The following is a 25387-nucleotide window of genomic DNA, read 5'->3' as shown; positions in this document are numbered from 1 at the left end:
AAGCTCACTAATTCACCTCCTCCCCAAGAAGTATCAGTCAATTACTATATCAATTCTATTTTGGAAAGAGACTAGGCGTAAGTCAATTCCACTCATTTGTCACAAGCAGTGCTGCCACATTTCTCCCCAGGAAGTAAAGCTGCCCCATCTTTTCTGATGGAGCATTCTTGACAAAAGAATGGTTTTGAGGGGCTCACTGTGAACAACTGGGAACCTCATCCTCTATAAGCCCAGTTTGAATAACAAGGCTCTAGGTAATAAATAAATCTGAGTGAAAAAAAAATGCTTAGAAAAAATCCACACACTACACATGACTGGGAAAGGAGGAAACCCTTGCTTCAGAATGGAAGAATAGAAGATTTTTCTTAGGTAAGAAGGTTTTTAGGACAAGTCTACATGTAAGGACATAATTATAAAGATTTGAAAAAGTCAATCAGATTGCAACATTCACACAGGATGCCTAGTTAATAATGTAAATAACTCAAGAATGCTGTACACATAAATCTTCTGAGAATCTCAAAGAGTTTTATAGACATTGGCTTAATGGCTCATAACAGGGATTATCATTCCTAACTCACATATGGAACAAGCAAGGTCAAGTGTGCCGTTCTTAAGGCCCTCTGATAGTCTCCTTTATAAAAAATGTGTTATAACACACCATAACAATAAGTCATATTTGAGTACTAAAACTTCTGGCAAATATTCTGCTTTGAAATAAGAACCTTTGTGGAAAACTGTTCTTATGGATATTTATGAGGAAATTCAAAAGTGCTAACTTGATCTGCAGTAATGAATCAAAACTAAAAAGAACTCAGTACAGTTATTTTCAAAAGTAAAGAGTATGTCAACCAGTAATTTTCGCTGCCTGGCCCTCCCACCCCCAACCCCACCACTTTCTGGAGAAAGAAAACTCCAAAACATATGGCCCAGGAAGAAAATCTGTACTCGTTTATAGCAATGAACTGGCTTTTACATCTCTGCAGTTAGAGTACGCAAATGACTTCACAGGCAACCGCTTCCGTATGTTTCATATTTTTAACATTGACCGTTCATAATAAAGATTCTTTGATCCCAGATCAAATGTTTGAATCGATTTTCCCTACACTTACTCAGAGTCACCATTTAAAAGGCTCCCCTCTTTCCCAACTCAGATGCTTCAGCCCTTCCTGCAATCAGAACCATCTCCACCTGTCACCTTCTTCATGGTCCTTCCCACTCCTTTGCTGTGGTTTTTAGCTCTGCTCCCTAACTTATCATAAGAGACACAGTAATAAATATTTTTTTGTATATAATAAGTTAACTACAACAAATGAGATTCAGAATTTTATAGGCATCTTTGATTACACAGAAAGCTCATGGCAAAATTTAGTACAAAAACTGATTGTCTCTAAAAAAAATTCTCAACAGGTAAGGCCTTTGGATATACTTAAGAAAAATGAAAATGAGATTCGATTCCTTGGATTGAAACCAGAAAAAGTGAACAGATACCAAAGGCCTAAACAAAACACCAAAGTCTTGATAAATAATTTAAACATCAAATTTTTTTAAAAAAGGAAAAAGCCTAGTAGGCCAGGTGCAGTGGTTCACGTCTGTAATCCTAGAACTTTGGAGTCAGAGATGAGCAGATCCCTTGAGGTCAGGAGTTCAGACCAGCCTGTCCAACAGGGTGAAAACTCATCTCTACTAAAAATACAAAAACAGCAGGGTGTGGTGGTACACACCTGTAATCCCAGCTATTCAGGAGGCTGAGGCAAGAGAATCACTTGAAGTCAGGAGGCAGAGGTTGCAGTGATCCAAGATTGTGAAGTCTAGTAAATGCTACAAGTTTAGAATAACCCTAAGAATAAATTATTTTAAATGACTCCAAGGCTCTTGTTTGAAGGCCTTGTTGAGAAGGAACAATTTTAATATAATCTTAATTCCTAAAACCTTAAAACATAAATTCTTCAGAAAGGTACTCATTAAATAAAGGTTAAATTGAAAAATAGTTTTAAATTTTCCAGTAGTAAATAAAATAAATATGGGAGTGACTTAGCTATATATGGGTCCAATTAACCTGATACAGTAAAAGAGAAAGAGAAGGAGGGAGAGAACAAAAGGAAGAAAGGAAGGCAGGAAGGGAAGGAGGAAGGGGAAAAAAAATTCCAGTGTTAAAAGTCCCTTTAAAAATGATTTGTTTCTTTTCCATTTTGTTTGGACTGGCAGGCAGTTCAAATTTTATGACAATTTAAGCTACTATGCTTCTTCATCTTAGAGTACAGATAGATACCACAAAAAAATAATGAATGTTAATTTGGACTCTGCCTTATCTTATAAACATGAAAATCCTATACTTTTAGGTGCCAACACAGGGGACCTAAGTTGGTTATGACCTGGGCAAAACCGAAATTTCCCTGGCTTTGTACAAGATCATCAACCAAACCCAGTAATTACAGATTACCTTGCACACGGTGGCAAACTGCTGGTTATTTCCCGCTCCAACTACAAGATGGCCATCCTTGGTTTTAAAAGCCTAAAAGAAATAAATACACAGGTAAATATTATTTATATGTTGACAAGACCACAAAAGTCGACTTTAATTTCTAAAATATCTATATGGAAAGCTTATTCTAAAGTGATGTTATTAATTCAATATCAATTGATTTGTTGTCCCCTTCATCTGTAATGACATAGGAGTGCCACCTGCCCTCACTTCCTCACCAAGAACACATTCTAGTGCCCTCTGTCATCAGGATGCTTATTATCACACTGAACTATACTTTTTGACCCCTCTATTATTTGGTACTGTTAACCATTTCTTCCTTCATGAACCTGTCTATCTTGAGGCTCTGTTCAGGTTCATCTCCTAGCTCTCTGTTTCACACATACCCTGTCTGCAGAATGTTCTTCTCCTGGTCTTCAGCATTCCTTAAGCACCTGTCTTTGGTCTTTCATTTCACTTGCTTCTTATGGTAGCCACTAGCCATAAGTGATCATTAAATTTAAATAAACTAAAATTAAATTAGCCAATCACAAAAGGCCAAATATTGTGATTCTACTTATATGAAATGTCTAAAATAGGTAAATCCATCAAGACAGAAAAAACACTGGTGGCTGCATAAAGCAGTGGAAGCTGAGGAAAGATGGGGAGTGATTGTTAATAAATAATGGGTTTCTTGTCAGGATAATGAAAATATTCTAGAACTGACTGATGGTTGTATAACTCTGAATACACCAAAAATCACTGAATTGTGCACTGTAAATGAGTGAATTATATTCCAATAAAGCTGTTATTAACAATTAAATTAACAATTCAGATCCATAGTCACACTAGCTAAATGTCAAGCATTCAATAGCCACATGTGGCTAATAGCTATTGTATTAGCCAGCACAGACACAGAATATTTCCATCACCACGTAAAGTTCTGTTATACAGTGCTGGTAGAGCGAAACTGGGAGACTGTATTCATCATGTCTTAATCTTAGTCTTCGTCATCCTACCAGACCTACAGTGATTTCCAAAGAATGTTAGGCAATTAATACATAGTTGGTAAATGATAATGAATCAACCAAAGGATTGCTTCCAGGTAATACAATGGTAGCTAAAATAGATCTCAAGTAATATATTATAACAAGGTTTTATTCTATTTATATTGTTGCTTGATTTGGTAAGGAATGCTATTAAGGAGATATCACATAAACCTTAAACATTCTCCCTTGTCCATGAGGGCAAAAGTAAAGTTAGTGTCAAAAACAACGCATTAGTGTTTCTCAAACTACAAAGAAAATCTGCAACAAAGCTGTGAGTGAGGTACAAAGGATTTTGAGCCAAGGTATTGCAAGGAACCCTTGACAACTGTGAACCTACACAGGTTGTCTGCTTGCTTTTTTGTGGAGAATGATGAGGTAGGAAGTGAATAAGTAAATATGAAGTCACATTCTGTGTTGGAATGTATAATGTGAAGAAAAGTTTTCCAAATTTTGGATCAGACATATTCAATAAGTTTATATTTTGTAGGGTGTTCATTTCCTTTTAGTAAGTGAAGAAGTGCATATTTTTTCCTGCCGCCTCAAACATATATTTAAATATATCTTTTATCAATATGAAAGTTTAAATTTTTAAGAAGCTTCCAGATAGCTGAACATGTGAAGGTTCCTGAAGGATGACATGCCCCAGGAGGGAACGGAAGCTCCATACCCCTTCCTATACCTTGCCTGACATATCTCTTCATCTGTATCCTTGTTAATATCCTTTATAATAAATCAGAAAACATAATCGTTTTAAGCAAAGGTAACTAGACAATGATCACTGAAAAGTGAAGAACTCACGGCAGCTGAGCCCCAGAATATAATTGGACTAAAGACCATCAAATAGATTTTACAAAGATTAGGTAAGATTATGAGTTTTTTAAAAATAATTATTTGTTCCCTGTTGCTGCTACAGTATTTATTTTAAAAACATATTTTAAATAAGAACTTTAAAAAATAATACTTTATCACTATAGAAAATTGGGGAAGTACAAGACAGAAAAAAACTGCATGATATCATTACCCAGGAGAAGCAACTACAATATTAAGTAGCCATTCTTCTTTCTAGTTTATTTGTATATACTTTTACATTATTAAGGAAACTACCTTTGAGAGAAATATGACAGGGACCTAAATTCTGCTAAGATACGGCATAGTTAAATGATAACCAGCACTGTTCCTTTGCTTACCTTTCTATTAGGATTTACCATTTCAGAAAGATGTGTAACTTCCAAATTGCTCCTACAGATAACATCACTGTTGTCAAAACCTCCTAAGATAGGTCTTTAAGATATTTTTCAGACTTTGGCAAGACTTGGCATTCTGGTGAATGACCTGACTCTGATCAGTGAGTCATAGGAAGGAAGTGATACAACAAGTCCTGGGACCCCCACCCAGAAACTCACTCAGAGTACTAACATAATGTGGACGCTCCTAAGAATTCATCCTCAACCAATCAGTAGCACCCAATCCCTCTCCCCACCTGCCAAATTACTCTTTAAATCACTAGACTCCAAGTTGTTTGAGAGGCTGACTTAAGGAATGTCTCCCATACTTCCACTTTGTTGTCCCTGTGATTATTAAACTGTTTCTCTACTGTACCACTGATGTTTCAGCAAATTGGCTTTTATCTCTGTAGCAGGCCAGAAGAACTAGTCAGGCAATTACATGAATATCTTATTGTACATGAATTTCTAGACTGCATTTTTTTCATTTAACATCATATCACAAGCATTTGTAAATGTCATAGTTTTTAATGACACAAAATATCTTTTTCAAAATTTGCTTCAATATTCTAAGTTCATTTAAACTGGAGGGGTTTTTTTGGTTTGTTTTGTATTCAAATCAAGCCCTATTTCATATGTTAATATCACAAATTAAAAATTATTGAATTTCACACAAACTCTGAAGAAAATGTCTGGTCCAACTAAGATCCTTAAAAAGCCAACCTTGCCCCAGTAAGGCCTGGGGGATAAAATAGCAAAATGAATCCCAGCCAAGACACTTATTAATAATTAACCTATGCAATATCAGACAATTTACATAATTTAAGACCTGCAGTTTTCACATCTCTCAAATAGGACCGATCAGTACTTACCTTTAAAATTATTTTGACTAAGTTCATAAAGTACACTGATTCATGTATTTGGCAAATATTTGTTGACATAACTTACTATGTGCTAGGCTCTAATACAATGGGTAGACAATGACAAGACAAATGGGACATATATTCTAATGAAGTAGCAGGTACTAATCAAACATTCACATAAATAATTACAAACAATGACAGGCACTGGAAAAGAAAAGTACAAAACTGAATGAGATCTTACTTTTTATTTTTTTAAAGAGACAGGGTCTCTCTCTGTCACCCAGGCTGGAGTAAACTGACATAATCCTAGCTAACTGCTGCCTCAAACTGCAGGGCTTAAAAGATCCTCCTCACATAGCCACCTGAGAAGCTAGGACTACTCAGATGGAGTCTCATTGTGTTGCACAGGCTGGTCTCAAAATCCTGGTTTCCAGCAATCCTCCAACCTCAGCCCCCCAATGAGATCTTGGGGTAGGTGGACCTAATGTTGTCTTGGTTGGGAGCTATGAAGCCAGTTAATAACTGTGAATTCTCACATCCCAGAGCTGAGATCACTTTTCTAGTGAGATCACTAGAACATTCTCAGCTCTGGGATGTGAGAATTCACAGTTATTAACTAGGTAAAGAGCTAGAGGAGTAGGAGGTCATTGCTGGCAGCAGGGAGAACTATTTGCACAAAGGACCTATGGTGGGAAGAAGCAACAGCTCGAGAGAGGAGAAGTAGAGTAACATGGTTGAAGATGCAGAGGTAGGCAGCTAGCCAGATGAAGTCAGAAGCCATATGAAATATTTTATTTATCATAAAACGAATGGAAAATCACTGAAATAACTTGCATGATCATGTTTATCTATGTGTATATATATATAGAGAGAGAGAGAAAGGACTCTATAACTCTCCCTATATATAATTATATATATAATAGTATATCATAATTATCATATAATTACTGCTGTACTTGGTCCCACAAGAAAGTAACTCCTCAGTGAATTCTAAGCCCTTAGGTCTTGACTCCCAGGCCCTCACTAACCCTGCAAATCACACCTCCTTCTCTTTTCCTTATTCTGTTGGTTGCCTCACTCTAAAAGAAAGCAAACCAAGTGGTAACATGCCATGCGCACACACCACTAGCAGAGTTTTGATCACAGGGAGAGCTCAAACCATATGCAGCAAATTGGGCTGTAAACAGTCAGGACTGGAATGTGTCTTCTGTAAGAAATTCAAGCCTCAGGAGGAAAGAAACAATTGCTTCTGCATAAAATGATGTGAGGAGACAGCAACAAGGGCAAGTGTCAGAATTTTTAAAGGACAAGGCCAAAACCAAGCCTTGCCTCACAGGAGACCAGACTGTATTTCTCCTGAAGAAAGACATCCTTCTCACTAGGAGCTGTGCACATTCAGGGGCAACAAGATTCACTGATAGGGAAACCAAGCAGAAATGCACATTTTCGTCATATGCTCATCATAATAAACCACCTTTCCTGGAGAAGGAGATCTTTTTCAAGACTGAGAAAATAATGATGGGTCAAGGAATTTGATGACACAACAAAACTGAAGAACTTCATGATCAAACTGGGAGACACAAAAGGAGAAGGGCATGAAGGTTCCGCATTTAGTTTCTCTATTTAGAGCAGCTCCACACAGAAGATGTGATCACCCCTGAGACAGAAGATACAGAAGTGCAGACTATGGAGCAGATGTGAAGGCAGGGAATTGAGAAGGTCAATTGAGAATTTCTGTTGCTCCTGGAAGTTTCTACTCCTTCTCAGACACTTTACTTTCTGGGCTTCCAGGCATGTTAGCCTCATTTGATGACATCCTAATTATTAAGCTGACTAAGGATGAAAACATAAGAATTTCAGAAGCCCGTGTCAACACAGTATGTCACATAATCAAGTGGTAAAAGAAAAAATGTACAACTGGAAGTTCCCATGTTATCTTCTTAAGTAACTTTATCAGTGCATCTAGTATTTTCCCTGGCCTAAATAAAATGTAAAAAAATTCATAGTATGTCTACTTAAAAACAAGAGCATGAACTTCAAGCCTTCCTGGGGCTACTTACTTTTTAACAAGATTTTCTTCCACAAAAGGTAACCATTGCTAAATGACTTGATCATGCACTGGAAAAAGACATTCCATGAAGTTTAACTCACTGCCATGAGAACGTTTTCTGGAATGCCAAGCAGTTATTGACTTCTGGTTCTGTGCTAGTACATCATGACAAACATAGAGCACTATTTCCTACTGCTGACAGTTCAGTTCACCTTATGGCACTGGAACTGCACTGAGCCAGATGGCAACAAGGCACAGACTGCTTACAAATCAAGAACAGTGTCATCTATTGATGGAACAATGCCACAAATGGTAGATGAGCCTTGGAGTCTCCAACTTCACTTACCAATTTGGCTTTGGCCAGACATTTTTACATGGAAAAAACCATGTTGAGAAGGCATTGCTAAATATAAGCCCTTGCTTTGAATTAGGTAATCTAGAGTAGCCTTGAAGGCAACATTATATACTGATTTCCTACCCCAGATCCAGGCTAGGATTTGCTAATTCCATAATGGGAAGTTGGAATGCTCACAGATATCCTTGAGGTACCTCAAATAAATTAAATTTTACTTCCAATAAAACATATCTAGGATTTTCAATTACTCCATTTGTGATACTGGGTGTAGAGGTAACGACAAAGAGGGAAATAGGCAACTGCCTCACATATTTTCTATTCTTTACATGTTGTCAATGGATATTATTTTTCTTATAAAAAATTTTTTTGTGAGGAAAGCCTGCTGTTATTCAAGAAGGAAGTTATCATTGTATCTTGAGCACAGTATAAAATGACATACAGAGTTTTTTTTCCTGAGGAATATGGGCCCAAAACTGGTTTTAAGGAACATGAACTAACTGTATCATAAAGAATGCTAAGCGAGACTATTTTGAATAGCCTACCAAAAGCATCTACTGCTTCACAGAAACTAAGCAAAAAAATGCTAGACAAGAGGCCATATTGATTTTTCAGGAATACCCAAAGGTAAAAATGCCTTGAGCATATGAAATATTTTTAAGTACTCTTTGTTGTATCGCAAACATGCTACAACAATCACAGTTCTGTATCATCTATGTACCATATATGAAAATATCATTTCTGACAAAGCCTACATTTACCTCAGACTAAAGGCATTTATAGAACAGAGCTTTAGTCAAGCTGTCACCATATTTTCACTACCTTCAAGCAAAGAATCAAGCTAAAAAAATAGTAACTATAGTTACAATAAAAATATTCTAAATTGGCTCATATAGTGTATTGCCAATAATGTTTCCCAAGCATATATGCCTATCATATGTCCCGGATTATCCATGACAAAACACAGGTCATACATAGTGAGACAGAGATTGGGGGAGGCCCTGAAATTAGGCCTGCCCACTAGACCTAAAGTGGCATTAGAGTACAGGCCCAGGTGACAGCAGAGTTTCATCCCAGTGTATGGAAAATTTGAGCAAGTGTGGTTCAAGAAAGCAGTCATGGCTGGGCATGGTGACTCATACCTGTAATCCTAGCACTTTGGGAGGCTGAGGTGGGAGGATCACCCAAGGTCAGGAGTTTGAGACCAGCCTGGCCAACATGACAAAACCCCATCTCTACTAAAAATATAAAAATTAGCTGGGTATGGTGGCATGCACCTGTAGTCCAGCTACTCGGAAGGCTGAGGCAGGAGAATTGCTTGAACCCAGGAGGCAAATGTTGCAGTGAGCTGAGATCATGCCACTGAACTCTAGCCTGGGTAACAGAGCAAGACGGAAGGAAGGAAGGAAGGAAGGAAGGAAGGAAGGAAGGAAGGAAGGAAGGAAGGAAGGAGGGAGGGAGGGAGGGAGGGAGGGAGGGAGGGAGGGAGGGAGGGAGGGAAGGAAGGAAGGAAGGAAGGAAGGAAGGAAGGAAGGAAGGAAGGAAGGAAGGAAGGAAGGAAAGCAGTCCGCAAGATAAAGTATGGCATGTGGGAGGTGGAAAATTTTGATTGAAAAAGTCTTGAAACTCACAGTAGGTAAATGGCCCAAGAGATGTAGAGTCACAAGCTGCAGGATCCCAGTTATGAGGATGAGACTCAGAAACTTAGCACCAAATTCTCATATAAGGAATTGTGATAACAAGGCAAAGGGTGGAGGGACAGGAATCAGATAGTTAACTTTAAAAACTCAGAGAATATAGGCAAAAGCAGAAGCCCAAGCCATTGAACAAGGGCAGACAAAGCATGGAGAGTGATCTCTTGGGAGGGTAGGTGGCTGAACATCAGATAAGAGCAACTTAAACTCTAGTTCAAGATGCTAGTTACATCTAGTGTCTAAGACAGAATCTGGGAAATTAGAACCCAGAAAATTTTTTAAATCGATGTCAATGTGTCACAGCATCCTAGGCAATTCAGGGAATACAAGACATTATACAAAACTTTGGTGGCAAAACTAGAAGCTTATGCTAGAGAAGAATTTCAGGGAATCAAAGATAAGGACCAACTAAAAAAGGCAAGCACATTAAGAATAGATTCCCCAAACAAACTTCCTTCCTCACAGATGATCACCCAAGTTTAAGGGTGAAGATTAGTTAAAGTAGGATGCTGAATATATTCCCATTAGGATTTATAGGTATGTCCTATAGTTGGAACAATAAAGACCTCAGGCCCTCTTATTAGGTCCTTCTCATTCTTATCATGGCCAAAAGTTGCCCTTAAAGCATATAATATAAGGTCAGCCTTTGTCCCTTTTCTACATAGTTACTACCAAGTAATTGGATATGCACTGAAAATAAAATATATTTGCCATCTAAATTTTAATTCCTGTATGGAGGGTTGGAATCTAAAGCATAGAGAGTCTCAAAATATCTTTGGGCTTGGCAAACCATGGGAAGTGTGATTGGCTACTTGGCTCATTCAGCGGAGAATGAGTTCTTATGGGAGGCCCTGCTGACCCACAGGAGCAGATGAAATTCTCATGGAGTAACCAAGCGTTAAAACAACTCCAGGGTCAGAAAAAGCACAGGAGAAGGTTCTATCTGAGATATGTATAGACATTTATAACTGAAAAAAAAAAACTGATGGAAAAGGTAGCAGGCAACAAGACTTGGCAGGGCCTTGATGAGATTGCCATATTTCAGGGTCTGGACTTGTTCTTTATAGGACTCACTTCTTATACTGGGTGATCAGACCTTGAAGCCTAACTCAAGACATCTAACATGCATGTGAGATTAAGATAGATACCAGAAGGATAAATTACTACTATACGGTTAGAAAAAACTATATTACAAGCTACAATACTTAAAGACTTCTGACTAATTCTCTCCTTGGGAAACTAATAATTAGAAGGTAAAATGATCACAGACGTGACCATGGTTTAAGTACTTCCTTCTCAAGTTTCCATGAATCCAGATATAAATTTCAGCCCGAATCTTCCAATGAAAAAATCATTAGACCATTCTCTGTGACTAAAAGAAGAGAAAAAAATAGGACCAGGCTTGTTCAACAGAGAGAACCAGGATAAAGTGCTGGAAGATTAAGGTCTCACAATTTACCTCAACCATTAAAGTCTATGAAATACAAGAAAAAAAAACAAGATACAATCTGAATAGTATTCTGTAAATATCTTTCGATCATAAGTTACTCAAAAGAATTGGACTCACATGGGCACATCTACCATGATTAAGGTCATGAGAGTGTTACGTAAGGTTTGCAACAAAATTTAGACCAACTAGGAAGTTATCTTTTTCAAAGTAAGTTAGCAGCAGAGCATATAGAAATATTCCTCTAAAGCAACATGAAAAAAAAAATTTAGTAAGTCATCCTAGTAGGTCACAAGGTGAAGAAAGCAATAATTCTTTCCAGATCTCTAAAACCACTTATAATAACAAATGTGGTATGTATAGGCCCACCCCAAGCCTATTATTATAGGTTATATTAGCTACATGGTCAAGTGTAGACAAAAAATTCTATTTTATTTTAGAGTTAATTTGTCTGTGTAAGTAATTATTATATTTAATGTTCTCTAGGATTCCTGTTCTATAAATAAAGGTGGAAAACATGTAAACATTTTTATGCACAATAGCAGAATGTGCTGAAAATAATTTATTATTGCATGCCTTCCCAAATACTATAATTCTTCATCCTAATTACATTAGATATATTTAATTTCTATTCCACCCCAAACACCTTGAAAAGCAGGTCTATACATCATGCAACCTCTTTGCTGGTTAAATGCAATAGTGAAAGCACCATTCCCATGCCGGACAGTAGGTTTACTTGGCATAAATCAAATGCATCAGCTTGAAGATTCAAAAGGAAACATGAAGGTGGAGATCAGATGGCCATATTAGGCTTAACTAAGTAAGGCAGAAAGGCTAATAAAGACTAAAACTGAGACCAGATTACAAAATAGAAATAGAGATATGGACAAAGTAACTGCCTCATTCCCAATGGCATCTTACGTCTTGTGAATATCAATTATATGTCGCATACTTTTTGAAACATGTGGATATCAACAAGACGTTATACGACACACAAAACAATAGAAAAGCATAATCTAATCAAAGGAGCAGAATAAATTTTAACAAACAAACCTAAAGAAGCAGAGGCATATCAAATTATCTGACAAATAATTCAAAATAATCATCATAAGGATACTCAACGGCCTCAAGAAAATGATACATAAACAAAGTAAGAAGCTTTGTTATGATCCAAGAAGACAGACCATGTAATAAAGAACCAGACATTTTGGACCTGAAGAAAACAATCCCTGAAATGGAAAATTCAATACAGATATTCAATAGCAGACTTGATCAAGCATAAGACAGATTTGGCAAACTCAAAGATAGGTCATTGGAAATGATTCCATCAAGGGAGTAAAAAGAAAAAATAATGAAAAAAGGGAATAAAGCCTAGGGATTTACAGAATAGCATCAAGTGAACACATATGCACATCATAGATGCTCACAAAGAAGGAGAGAGAGAGAAAGGATAGACTACTTATTTAAAGAAATAATGGCTAAAAGCTTCCCAAATTCAGGGAAGGAAATAAACATCCAGATTCAAGAAGCCCAAAATACATGAACTAAAATAAACACAAAGAAATCTACACTGGAATATACTGAAATCAAATTGTCAAAAGTCCAAGACAAAAGGAGAATTTTGAAAGCAGCAAGATAAAATTGACTTGTTATGTACAAGAGAGTCTCTATGAAACTATCAGTTGGTTTGTTCAGCAGGAACCTCACAGACTAGAAGGGAATAGGATAATGTATTGAAAGTAATTAAAGAAAAATTCTAACCAAAAATACTATGTCAGCAAAAATGTCCTTCAAAAATGAGAAAATCTATAGAAAAGAAATTCCTCAACATAATAAAAGTCACTTCACTTATGAAAAACCCATAGGTAAAATTATAATCAATTGGGAAAAATTGAATGTTTTCCACTAAGATCCAAAACAAGGCAAGGATACCCAATCTCATCACTTCTATTCAACATACTACTGCCAATATTAGAAAAAAACAGTCAGACAAGAAATATAAGTAAAAGATATCCACATCAGAATGGAGAAAGTAAAAATATCTCTATCTGCAGGTACCATAATTCTATGTGGTGGGGGGGGATGAGGAACAACAGTGATTCCAGCTAAAAGAAACTATTACAACTAACACACAAACTCAGCAAAGTTGTATGATATAAAATCAAAAAACAAAAACTATAAGCATTTTATACACAAATAACAAATTTAAAAGAAATTTTTAAAAATCCCATTTATGACAGCATAAAAATAAAATATCTAAATAGAACCAATGCTCAGAATGTCAATAAAATAAAAACTGACCTATAAAGAGTTTACGCCATTTACAATAGCAGGAAAAACAACAAAATACTTAGGAATAAATTTAACCAAGGAAGTGAAAGAACTCTGCACTGAAAATTACAAAACACTGCTTAAAGAAACTGAAGACAGAATAAAAGAAAATATATCCTATGCTCATGGATCAGAAGAATTAATATTGTTAAAAGGTGCATACTGCCCAAAGCAATATACAGATTCATTACAATTCCTATCAAAATCCCAATGGCATTCTTCACAGAAATAGAAAAAACAATACTAAAATTCATATGGAACCATCAAAGACCTCAAATAGTCAAAACAATTCTGAGAAATAAAACAAAGTTGGAAGCATCATACTTCCTGATTTAAAATTATATTACTAATCTACAGTAATCAAAACAGATACTGGCATAAAAACAGACACATAGACCAGTGGAAAACATAGACAGTCCAGATATACTAAATAATACCAAACATATGCTGCCAACTAATTTTTCACAAGGTCACAGAGAAGACAAAATAGGGAAAGAATTGTCTCTTCAATAAATGGTGCCAGGAAATTTAATATCCACGGGCCATTATCTTTTTTTAATTTTTTTTGAGACAAAGTCTCACTCTGTTGCCCAGACTGAAGTGCAGTGCTGTAATCTTGGTTCACTGTGACCTCTGTCTCCTGGATTCAAGAGACCCTCCTGCCTCAGATTCCTGAGTCCCTGAATAGCTGGGATTATGGGCATGTGCCACCATGCCCAGCTCATTTTTGTATTTATTTTAGTAGAGACAGAGTTTCACCATGTTGACCAGGCTTATCTTGAACTTCTGACCTCCAGTGATCTGCCCACCTCAGCCTCCCAAAGTGTTGGGATTACAGGTGTGAACCACCATGCCTGGCCCACAAGCCATTATCCTATCACTTAAAAGGTAAACTAAAAATGGGTATAAGACCTAAATATAAGATCAGAAATTCTAAAACTCCTAGAAGAGAACATAGGCAGTAATCTGATATCACACAAAAGGTGAGGCCACAAAAGCAAAAATAGATAAATTAGACTATATCAAACTTAGAAGATTCTTTATAGCAAAGAAAGCAATAAACAAAACAGACCAGCAACTTACAGACTGGGGAAAAAAAAATCTATGCAAACCATATATCTGATCAAGGGTTAAGATAAAAATTTATAAGGAACTCACACAACTCAATAATGGAAACCTACCTGATTTTTAAAAGGCAAAAGACTTGAACAGCCATTTCTCCAAGGAAGACATAAAAATAGCCAGCATGTACATTAAAGGTGCTCAAAATCATTACTCACTGGGAAAATGCAAATTGAAACCACTATGAGTTACTGCCTTACATCCATTGGGATAGTTACTATCAAAATGTCAAAAGATGGGGGAAGATCCAAGATGGCATTTAGGAGCAGCTCAGCTTTGCAGCTCCCAGTGAAAATGCAGAGGGTGAATGGATGCCACATTTCCAGATGGATCTTTATTGCCCATAGACCAGGAGATTCCTGATGGAGGAGCCCCACGGGGTGACAGCATGGCTATTTTGGCCAGCACGGCTATTTTGCCAGTGCCCAGTGTGACAGTTCTCCATACAAAATACACTGGTCTGGTTGCCCTTTTAAGCTGGCGATTGGAGCTCCAGGAAGTCAGAGTCGCCCATTCATCTGATTAAAAAGGGGAGAGAAACAGAGAGCAAGGCCAGGAGATTCCCAGGCAGCACCATTGTTTCAGCCGCCGCAGTGGGTCACCACACAGGAAATCACACAGATCCCGGTGCCTTTTCAGCAGGCAACTGGAACACCTGAAAGAGAGTCAACCATTCTACTTAAAAAAAAAAAAAAAAAGGCTCTGAGGCAGGGAGCCAGGTGATCAGGCTCGGCAGGTCCAATCCCATAAAAAAAAAAAAAAACAGCAATTGGAAATACCCTGGGTTGAGAGATTCAGGCAAGCACAGCTGAACCCGAGATGGCCCAGCTCTGTGGGGGAGGGGCGTCCACCATTACCGAGGCACTCCACCCCTATGGAGGCAGTCCGCCATTGCTGAGGCAGCCCACCATTGCCGAGGCAACCCGCCAGTATAGACAGAGTCCACCATAACAGAGGTGGGCCACCATGGCTGAGGGAGTTATAACCACACCCATATAAACAGGACTGCAGGGAAGTTCACACGGCAGCAGGGCGGAGCCCACAACAGCTCAGCAAAGCCTCTGCAGGCAGACAGTGACTAGGCTTCCTCCTTGCTGGGCAGGGCAGCCCTGGAAAAAAAAGGCAGCAGCACAGTGGAAACTCATAAATAAAGCCCTAACTCCCTGGCAGAGAGAACCTGAGGAAAAAAAAGGGGGTTTATGAGTTCTGCTGCAGCAGACTTAAACATATCTGCCCAGCAGCTCTGAATGAACAATGGAGCTCACAGCTCAGCACGTGAGCTCCTATAAAGGACAGACTGTCTCCTCAAGTAGCTCCCTGACCCCTGTATATCCAAAGAGTCACCTCACAAAGGACTCATCACACTGACATTTGTCGGGCATCATCCTGGGACAAAGATAGCAGAAGAAGAAACTGGTAGCAACCATTACTGTTCTGCAGCTGCTGCAGGTGATCACAGGCAAGCAGAGCCTGGAGTGGACCTCAGCAGTCCTACAGCAGAGAGGACAGACTGTTAGAAGGAAAAATGAGAAACAGAAATAACTTCAGCATTAACTGGACATCCACTCGGAGACCCAATCTGAAAATCAGCAACTACACAGACAACATGTGGATAAATCCACAAAGACAGAAAGAAACCAGAGTAAAAAGGAGGAAAACACCCAAAACCAGAACACCTCTCCTCCTACAAGGGATCACAACTCCTCACCAGCAAGGGAATAAGGCTGGATGGAGAACGAGGGTGATGAAATGACAGAATCAGACTTCAGAAGGTGGGTAATGAGAAACTTCTGTGAGTTAAAAGAACATGTTCTAACCCAATGCAAAGAAAGTAAGAACGTTGAAAAAATATTTGACGAAATGGTAACAAGAATGGACTACTTAGAGAGGAATATAAGTGAATTGATGGAGCTGAAAAACACAACACGAGAACTTCGCGAAGCATGCACAACTTTTTTTTTTTTTTTTAATTTTTTATTGGATTTTAGGTTTTGGGGTACATGAGCAGAGCATGCAACACAGTTGGGTAGGTACACACATGGCAGTGTGCTTTGCTTCCCTTCTCCCCTTCACCCACATTTGACATTTCTCCCCAGGCTATCCCTCCCTACCTCCCCCTCCCACTGGCCCTCCCCTTTTCCCCCAATAGACCCCAGTGTTTAGTACTCCCCTTTCTGTGTCCATGTGCACAACTTTCAACAACTGAATTGACCAAGCAGAAGAAAGGATATCAGAGGTCGAGGATCAACTCAATGAAATAAAATGAGAAGGCAAGATTAGAGAAAAAAGCTTAAAAAGGAATGAACAAAGTCTCCAAAAGATATGGGAATATGTGAAAAGCCCTAATTTGCGTGTGACAGGTGTACCTGAATGTGACGAAGAGAATGAATCCAAGCTGTAAAATACTCTTCAGGATATTATTCAGGAAAACTTTCCCAACCTAGCAAGGCAGGCCAATATTCAACTCCAGGAAATATAGAGAACACCACAAAGACATTCCCCAAGAAGAGCAACCCCAAGGCACATAATCCTCAGATTCACCAGGGTTGAAATGAAAGAGAAAATGTAAGGGCAGCCAGAGAGAAAGGTTGGGTTGCCTATGAAGGGAAGCCCATCAGACTCACAGCAGATCTCTCAGCAGAAACCCTACAAGCCAGAAGAGAGTGGGGGCCAATATTCAACATCCTTAAAGAAAAGAACGTTCAACCCAGAATTTCATATCCAGCCAAATTAAGCTTCATAAGTGAAGGAAAAATAAAATCTTTTGTGAATAAGCAAGTACTCCTCTGAGTTCTTTATTTTTGTCACCAAAAATAAAGAGCCTGCTTTACAAGAGCTCCTGAAAGAGGCACTACACATAGAAAAGAAAAACCAGTACCAGCCACTCCAAAAACACACCAAATGGTAACGAGCATCAACACATTGAAGAATCTACATCAACTAACGGGCAAAACAGCCAGCTAGCATCAAAATGGCAGTATCAAATTCACACATAACAATATAAGCCCTAAATGTAAGTGGACTAAATGCCCCAATCAAAAGACACGGACTGGCAAATTGGATAAAAAGCCAAAACCCATCGGTGTGCTGTAACCAGGAAACTCACCTCACACGCAAGGATACACAAAGGCTCAAAATAAAGGGATGGAAAAAGATTTACCAAGAAAATGGAGAGCAAAAAAGAGCAGGAGTTGCAATTCTCATCAATAATAAAATAGACTTTAAAGCAACAAAGATCAAAAGAGACAAAGAAGGACATTACATAATGGTAAAAGGATCGATGCAACAAGAAGAGCTAACGATATATAAGGTGAGTTCTTAATGACTTACAAAGATATATAAGGCAAGTTCTTAATGTCTTACAAAGAGACTTAGACTCCCACCCAATAATAGTGGGAGACTTTAACACCCCATTGTCAATATTAGACAGATCAACCAGACAGAAAATTAACAAGGATATCCAGGACTTGAACTCAGACCTAGAACAAGCAAACCTAATAGACATTTAAAGAACTCTCCATCCCAAATCCACAAAATATACATTCTTCTCATCACCACATCACACCTACTCTAAAATTGACCACATAATTGGAAGTAAATCACTCCTCAGCAAATGCAAAAGAACAGAAATCATAACAAACAGTCTCTCAGACCAAGGTGCAATCAAGTTAGAACTCAGAATTCAGAAACTAACTCAGAACTGCACAGCTTCATGAAAACTGGACAACTGGCTCTTGAATGTTGACTGGATAAACAATGAAATGAAGGCAGAAATAAAGACGTTCTTCGAAACCAACGAGAATAAGGACACAACATACCATAATCTCTGGGACACATTTAAAGCAGTGTCTAGAGCAAACTATATAGCAATAAGTGCCCACGGGCGAAGCAAGGAGAGATCCAAAATTAACACCCTATCATCAAAATTGAAAGAGCTAGAGGAGCAAGATCAAAAAAACTCAAAACCTAGCAGAAGACAAGAAATAACTAAGATTAGAACAGAACTGAAGGAGATAGAGAAACAAAAAACCATTCAAAAACTTAATAAATCCAGGAGCTGGTTTTTTGAAAAGATCAACAAAATAGACAGGCACTAGCCAGATTAATAAAAAGTAAAAGAGAGAATAACCAAAAAGATGCAATAAAAAACAATAAAGGGGATATCACCACAGATTCCACAGAAATAAAAACCATCATCAGAGATTATTACAAACAACTCTATGCACATAAACTAGTAAACCTGAAGAAATGGATAAATTCCTGGACACTTGCCTCCTCCCAAGCCTAAACCAGGAAGAAGCCAAAACCCTGAACAGACCAATAACAAGATCTGAAGTTGAGGCAGCAATTAAGAGCCTACCACACAAAAAAAGCCCAGGTCCAGATGGGTTCACAGCCGAATTCTACCAGACACACAAAAAGGAGCTGGTACTGTTCCTTCTGAAACTATTCCAAATAATCAAAAAAGAAGGAATCTTTCCCAAATCATTTTATGAGACAAACATCATCCTGATACCAAAACCCGGCAGAGACTCAGCAAGAAAAGAAAACTTCAGGCCAATATCCATGATGAATGTAGACTCAAAAATCTTCAATAAAATACTGGCAAGCTGATTGCAACAGCATATCAAAAAGCTTATCCACCATGATCAAGTAGGATTCGTCCTGGGGATGCAAGGCTGGTTCAACATACGCAAGTCTATGAACGTAATTCACCACATAAACAGAACAAAAGACAAAAACCACATGATTATCTCAATTGATGCAGAGAAGGCCTTTGACAAAATTCAACAGCGCTTTATGCTAAAAACCCTCAATAAACTAGGTATTGATGGAATGTATCTCAAAGAAATAAAAGGTATTTACAACAAACCAACGGCCAATACAATACTGAATGGGCAAAAACTGGAAGCATTCCCTTTGAAATCAGGCACTAGACAAGGATGCCCTCTCACCACTCCTCTTCAATATAGTACTGGAAGTTCTAGCCAGAGCAATCAGGCAAAAAAAAGAAATAAAAGGTATTCAAATAGGAAAGGAGAAAGCCAAATTGTCTCTATTAGCAGACGACATGATTGTATATCCAGAAGACCCCATCGTCTCAGCCCAAAATCTCCTGAAACTGATAAGCAACTTCAGCAAAGTCTCAGGATACAAAATCAATGTGCAAAAATCACAAGCATTCCTATACACCAATAACAGACTTAAAGAGAGCCAAGTCAAAAATGAACTGCCATTTGCAATTGCTACAAAGAGAATAAAATATCTAGGAATACAACTCACAAGGAACGTAAGGGACCTCTTCAAGGAGAACTACAAATCACTGCTCAACAAAATAAGAGAGGACACAAACAGATGGAGAAACATTTCATGTTCATGGTTAGGAAGAATCAATATCATGAAAATGGACATACTGCCCAAAGTAATTTACAGATTCAACACTATCCCTATCAAGCTACCAATGACCTTCTTCACAGAACTGGAAAAATCCACCTTAAATTTCATATGGAACCAAAAGAGAGCCCACATAGCCAAGTCAATTCTAAGCAGAAAGAACACAGCGGGAGGCATCACACTACCGGACTTCAAACTATACTATAAGGCTACAGTAATCAAAACAGCATGGTACTGGTACCAAAACAGAGATATAGACCAATGGCACAGAACAGAGTCCTCGTAGGCAGCACAACATATCTACAACCACCCGATTTTTGACAAACCTGAAAAAAACAAGCAATGGGGAAAGAATTCCCTGTTTAATAAATGGTGTTGGGAAAACTGGCTAGCTATGTGTAGAGAGCAGAAACTGGACCCCTTCCTGATACCTTACACTAAAATTAACTCCAGATGGATTAAAGACTTAAACATAAGACCTAACACCATAAAAACCCTAGAAGAAAATCTAGGCAAAACCATTCAGGACATAGGAGTAGGCAAGGACTTCATGAACAAAACACCAAAAGCATTGGCAACAAAAAGCAAAATAGACAAATGGGACCTAATCAAACTCCACAGCTTCTGCACGGCAAAAGAAACAGTCATTAGAGTGAATTGGCAATCAACAGAATAGGAAAAAATTTTTGCAGTTTACCCATCTGATATCCAGAATTTACAAAGGGCTGATATCCAGAATTTACAAAGACCTCAAACAGATTTACAAGAAAAAAACAAACAAGACCATTCAAAAGTGGGCAAAGGATATGAACAGACGCTTTACAAAAGAAGACATACATGAGGCCAACAAACATATAAAAAAATGCTCATCATCACTGGTCACTAGAGAAATGCAAATCAAAACTACATTGAGATACCGTCTCATTCAAGTTAGAATGGCAATCATTAAAAAATCTGGAGACAACAGATGCTGGAGAGGATGTGGAGAAATAGGAACACTTTTATACTGCTGGTGGGAGTGTAAATTAGTTCAACCATTGTGGAAGACACTGTGGCGATTCCTCAAGGACCTAGAAATAGAAATTACATTTGACCCAGCAATCCCATTGCTGGTTATATATCCAAAGGATTATAAATTGTTCTACTATAAGGACATATGCACACAAATGTTCATTACAGCACTGTTTACAATAGCAAAGACCTGGAACCAACTCAAATGCCCATCAATTACAGACTGGACAGGAAAAATGTGGAACATATACACCATGGAATATTATGCAGTCATCAAAAACGATGAGTTCGTGTCCTTTGTAGGGACATGGATGAACCTGAAGACCATCATTCTCAGCAAACGGACACAAGAACAGAAAATGAAATACCCCATGTTCTCACTCATAGGTGGGTGTTGAACAACGAGAACACATGGACACAGGGAGGGGAGCACTACACACTGGGGTCTGTTGGGGGGAATAAGAGAGGAACACCAGTGGGTGGGGAGGTGGGGAGAGATAGCATGGGGAGAAATGCCAGATATAGGTGAAAGGGAGGAAGGCAGCAAATCACACTGCCACGTGTGTACCTATGCAACTATCTTGCATGTTCTTCACATGTACCCCAAAACCTAAAATGCAATAAAAAAATAAATTAAATAAACAAAATGTCAAAAGATAACAAATGTTGGTAAAATTGTGGAGAAAGGAGAACTCTTGTATACCATTGGTGAAAACGTAGATTGGTACAGCTGTTATGAAAAGCAGTATGGATATTTCTTTCTGTTTTTTCCTTTTTTTAAAATTATACCTTAAGTTCTGGGGTACATGTGCAGAATGCGCAGGTTTGTTACATGTGCCTTGGTGGTTTGCTGCATCCATCCCCACACCATCTACATTAGGTATTTCTTGTAATGTTATCCCTCCCCAATCCCCCACTCCCTGCTATCCCTCCCCGAGCCCCCCAACCCCCAACAGAACCCAGTGTGTAATGTTTCCCTCCCTGTGTTCATGTGTTCTTATTGTTCAACACTCACTTATGAGTGAGAACATGCGGTGTTTGGTTTTCTGTTCTTATGTCAGTTTGCTGAGAATGATGGTTTTCAGCTTCATCCATGTTCCTGAAAAGGACATGAACTCATCCTTTTTCATGGATGCATAGTATTCCCTGTTGTATATGTACCACATTTTCCTTATCCAGTCTATCTTTGATGGGCATTTGTGTTCGTTCCAACTCATTGCTATTATAAACAGTGCTGCAATAAATACAGGTGTGCACGTGTCTCTATAACTGAATGTTTTATAAACCTTTGGGTATGTACCCAGTAATGGGATTGCTGGGTCAAACATTTCTAGTTCTAAATCCTTGAGGAATCACCACACTGTCATCCACAATGGTTGAACTAATTTACACTCCCACCAACAGTGTAAAAGCATTCCTATTTCTCTACATCCTCTTTAGCATCTGTCTCCTGATTTTTTAATGATCACCATTCTAACTGGCATGAGATGGTATCTCAATGTGGTTTTGATTTGCATTTCTCTAATGACCCGTGATGATGAGCTTTTTCTCATATGATTGCTGGCTGCATAAATGTCTTCTTTTGAAAAGTGTCTGTTCATATCCTTCATTCACTTTTTGATGGGGTTGTTTTTTTCTTGGAAATTCTGGTTATTAGCCCTTTGTCAGATGGGTAGATTGCAAAAATTTTTCCCCATTCTGTTGACTTCCAGTTCACTCTAATGATAGTTTCTTTTGCTGTGCAGAAGCTCTTAAATTTAAGATTTGTCTATTTTGGCTTTCATTGCCATTGCTTTTGGTGTTTTAGTCATGAAGTCCTTGCCTATGCCTATGTCCTGAATGGTATTGCCTAAGTTTTCTTCTTAAGGTTTAAGGAAAGGATCCAGCTTCAGCTTTCTGTACATGACTAGCCAGTTTTCCCAACACCATTTATTAAATAGGGAATCCTTTCCCTATTGCTTGTTTTTGTCTGGTTTATCAGAGATCAGATGGTAGATGTGGCATTAATTGTGAGGCCTCTGTTCTGTTCCATTGGTCTATATCTCTGTTTTGGTACCAGTACCATGCTGTTTTGATTACTATAGTCTTGTAGTATAGTTTGAAGTCAGGTAGCATGATGTCCCCAGCTTTGTTTATTTTGTTTAGGATTGTCTTGGCTATGCAGGCTCTCTTTTGATTCCATATGAAGTTTAAGGTGGTTTTTCTCCAATTGTGTGGAGAAAGTCAGTGGTAACTTGATTGGGGTAGCACTGAATCTAAAAATTACTTTTGGCAGTATGGCCATTTTCACAACATTGAGTCTTCCTAACCATAAGCATGGAATGTTTTTCCATCTGTTTGTGTCCTTCTCTCTTATTTCCTTGAGCAGTGCTTTGCAGTTGTCCTTGAAGAGGTCTTTTACATTCCTTGTTAGTTGTATTCCTAGGTATTTTATTCTCTTTGTAGCAATTGTGAATGGGAGTTTGCTAATGATTGTGCTCTCTATTTGTCTGTTATTGGTGTATAGGAATACTCATGATTTTTGCATATTGATTATAATCCTAAGATTTTGCTGAAGTTGCTTATCAGCTTAAGGAGATTTTGGGATGAGATGATGGGATCCTCTAAATATATAATCATGTCATCTGCAACTAGAGATAATTTGGCTTCCTCTTTTCCTAATTGAACACCCTTTATTTCTTTACAAATTAACATAGAACTAGTATATGGCCCAGCAATCCCTCTTCTGAGGATATACCTAAAGGAAATGAAATCACCATCTTGTAAAGATATCTATACTCCCATGTTCATTACAGCATTAGTCACAATAGCCAAATATGGAAACAATCTAATGTTCATTGATAAACAAATAGACAAAGAAATGGTGGTACCTACACAAAATATAAAATTGTTCAGCTTTTAAAAAGAACAGGAACTTGCCAAATGCCACAACTTAGAGGAGCCTGGAGGACATCATGCTAAGTGAAATAAGTCAGACACAGAAAGAAAAATATTGCATGATCTCACTTATATGTGAAATCTAAATTTTTAAAAATCCAAATATACAGAGATACAGAACAAAAGAGAGGTTACTATCTATGATGGTTAATATTGAGTGTCAACTTGATTAGATTGAATGATGCAAACTATTGTTCCCGGGTGTGTCTGTGAGGGTATTGTCAAAGATTAACACTTGAGTTGGTGGGCTAGGAGAAGCAGATCCACCCTCAATCTGGGTGGGCACCATCTAATCAGCTGCCAGCATGGCTAGGATAAAAGCAGGCAAAGAAACATGGAAGGCCTAGACTGGCTGAGTCTCCTGGCCTCCATTTTTCTCCTGTGCTGGATGCTTCCTGTCCTTGAACATCAGAACTCCAAGTTCTTCAGCTTTTGAACTCTTGGACTGGACCTTTGACCACAGACTGAGGGCTGCACTATCAGCTTCCCTGCTTTTGAAGTTTTGGGAATGAACTGGCTTCCTTGCTCCTTAGTTTGCAGATAGCCTATAGTGGGACTTCACCTTGTGATTGTGTGAGTCAATACTCATTAATAAACTTCCCTCTACATATACATCTATTCTATTAGTTCTGTCTCTCTAGAGAGCCCTGACTAGTACACCACGTATTAGAAGAAGGGAAGGCAATACAGAGATGCAGTTCAGAGGATACAAAGTAGCAGATACACAGGATTAACAAGTTTAGAAATCTAACGTCCAACATAAATACTATAAATAATAAAATTGTATTGTATATGAGATTCATGCTAAATGTGTAGATTTTAGCTGCTCTTCCCACAATAACAAAAAAGTCAGTAATTATGTGAGATGATGGATATGTTAACTTGCTTCACTATAGTAACCATTTTATTCTCTATATGTATCCCATAACATCATGCTGCATACCTTAAATATACACAATTAAAAATTTTATTTTAAAAAAGAAAAAAAGGAGAAATAACAACTGTTCCAGATAAAAGCTGAAGGAATTCTTTACTACTAGACATGCCTTACAAGAGGTATCTCTTTAAAAGCTGCCTTAATTGGGGTTTACCAAGGTGAAAGGAAAGGACATTAGATAGCATATGAAAGAGTGTTAAAGTGTAAAGCTCACTGACAAACACACAAAGAATACTGTAATAATATAACATTGGTATGTCATTAATGCTGGTAAGTTAAAGCTATAAGCATAAAAAACAACCATGACTATAAAAATAGGTTAATGGATATACAATATAAAATAGGTGTAATGTGTGACATCAATAACATAAATGGGTGGAGAGAATATAGTTTTAGTATGCAAATTAAAGTTATCAGCTTAAAATGTATTGTTATGTTTTACACAAGGCCCACAGGAGAGAGAGAGAGAGAAAGAAAGAAGGAAAGAAAAAGAAGAAAGAGAGAGAGAAAGAAAGA

General features: G+C 37.9%; 1 protein-coding gene across 15 annotated transcripts in view; it reads right to left on the bottom strand.

The window, feature by feature from the left end:
• Nucleotides 1-25387, bottom strand: part of SUGCT (succinyl-CoA:glutarate-CoA transferase) — a 723305-nt gene that overhangs the window by 430375 nt on the left and 267543 nt on the right. For all 15 annotated transcript variants that reach the window (XM_054237014.2, XM_054237011.2, XM_002751352.7 and 12 more), the window contains one exon: nt 2441-2512. In XM_054237014.2, coding sequence (XP_054092989.2) covers nt 2441-2512 — 72 coding nt within the window. The remainder of the gene's footprint in view (nt 1-2440; nt 2513-25387) is intronic.

Source organism: Callithrix jacchus, chromosome 11, assembly GCF_049354715.1.
Source record: "Callithrix jacchus isolate 240 chromosome 11, calJac240_pri, whole genome shotgun sequence".
NCBI classification, from domain to species: domain Eukaryota; kingdom Metazoa; phylum Chordata; class Mammalia; order Primates; family Cebidae; genus Callithrix; species Callithrix jacchus.
Note: the sequence above shows the minus strand (reverse complement) of the source record. Positions and strands in the feature narration are given on the sequence as shown.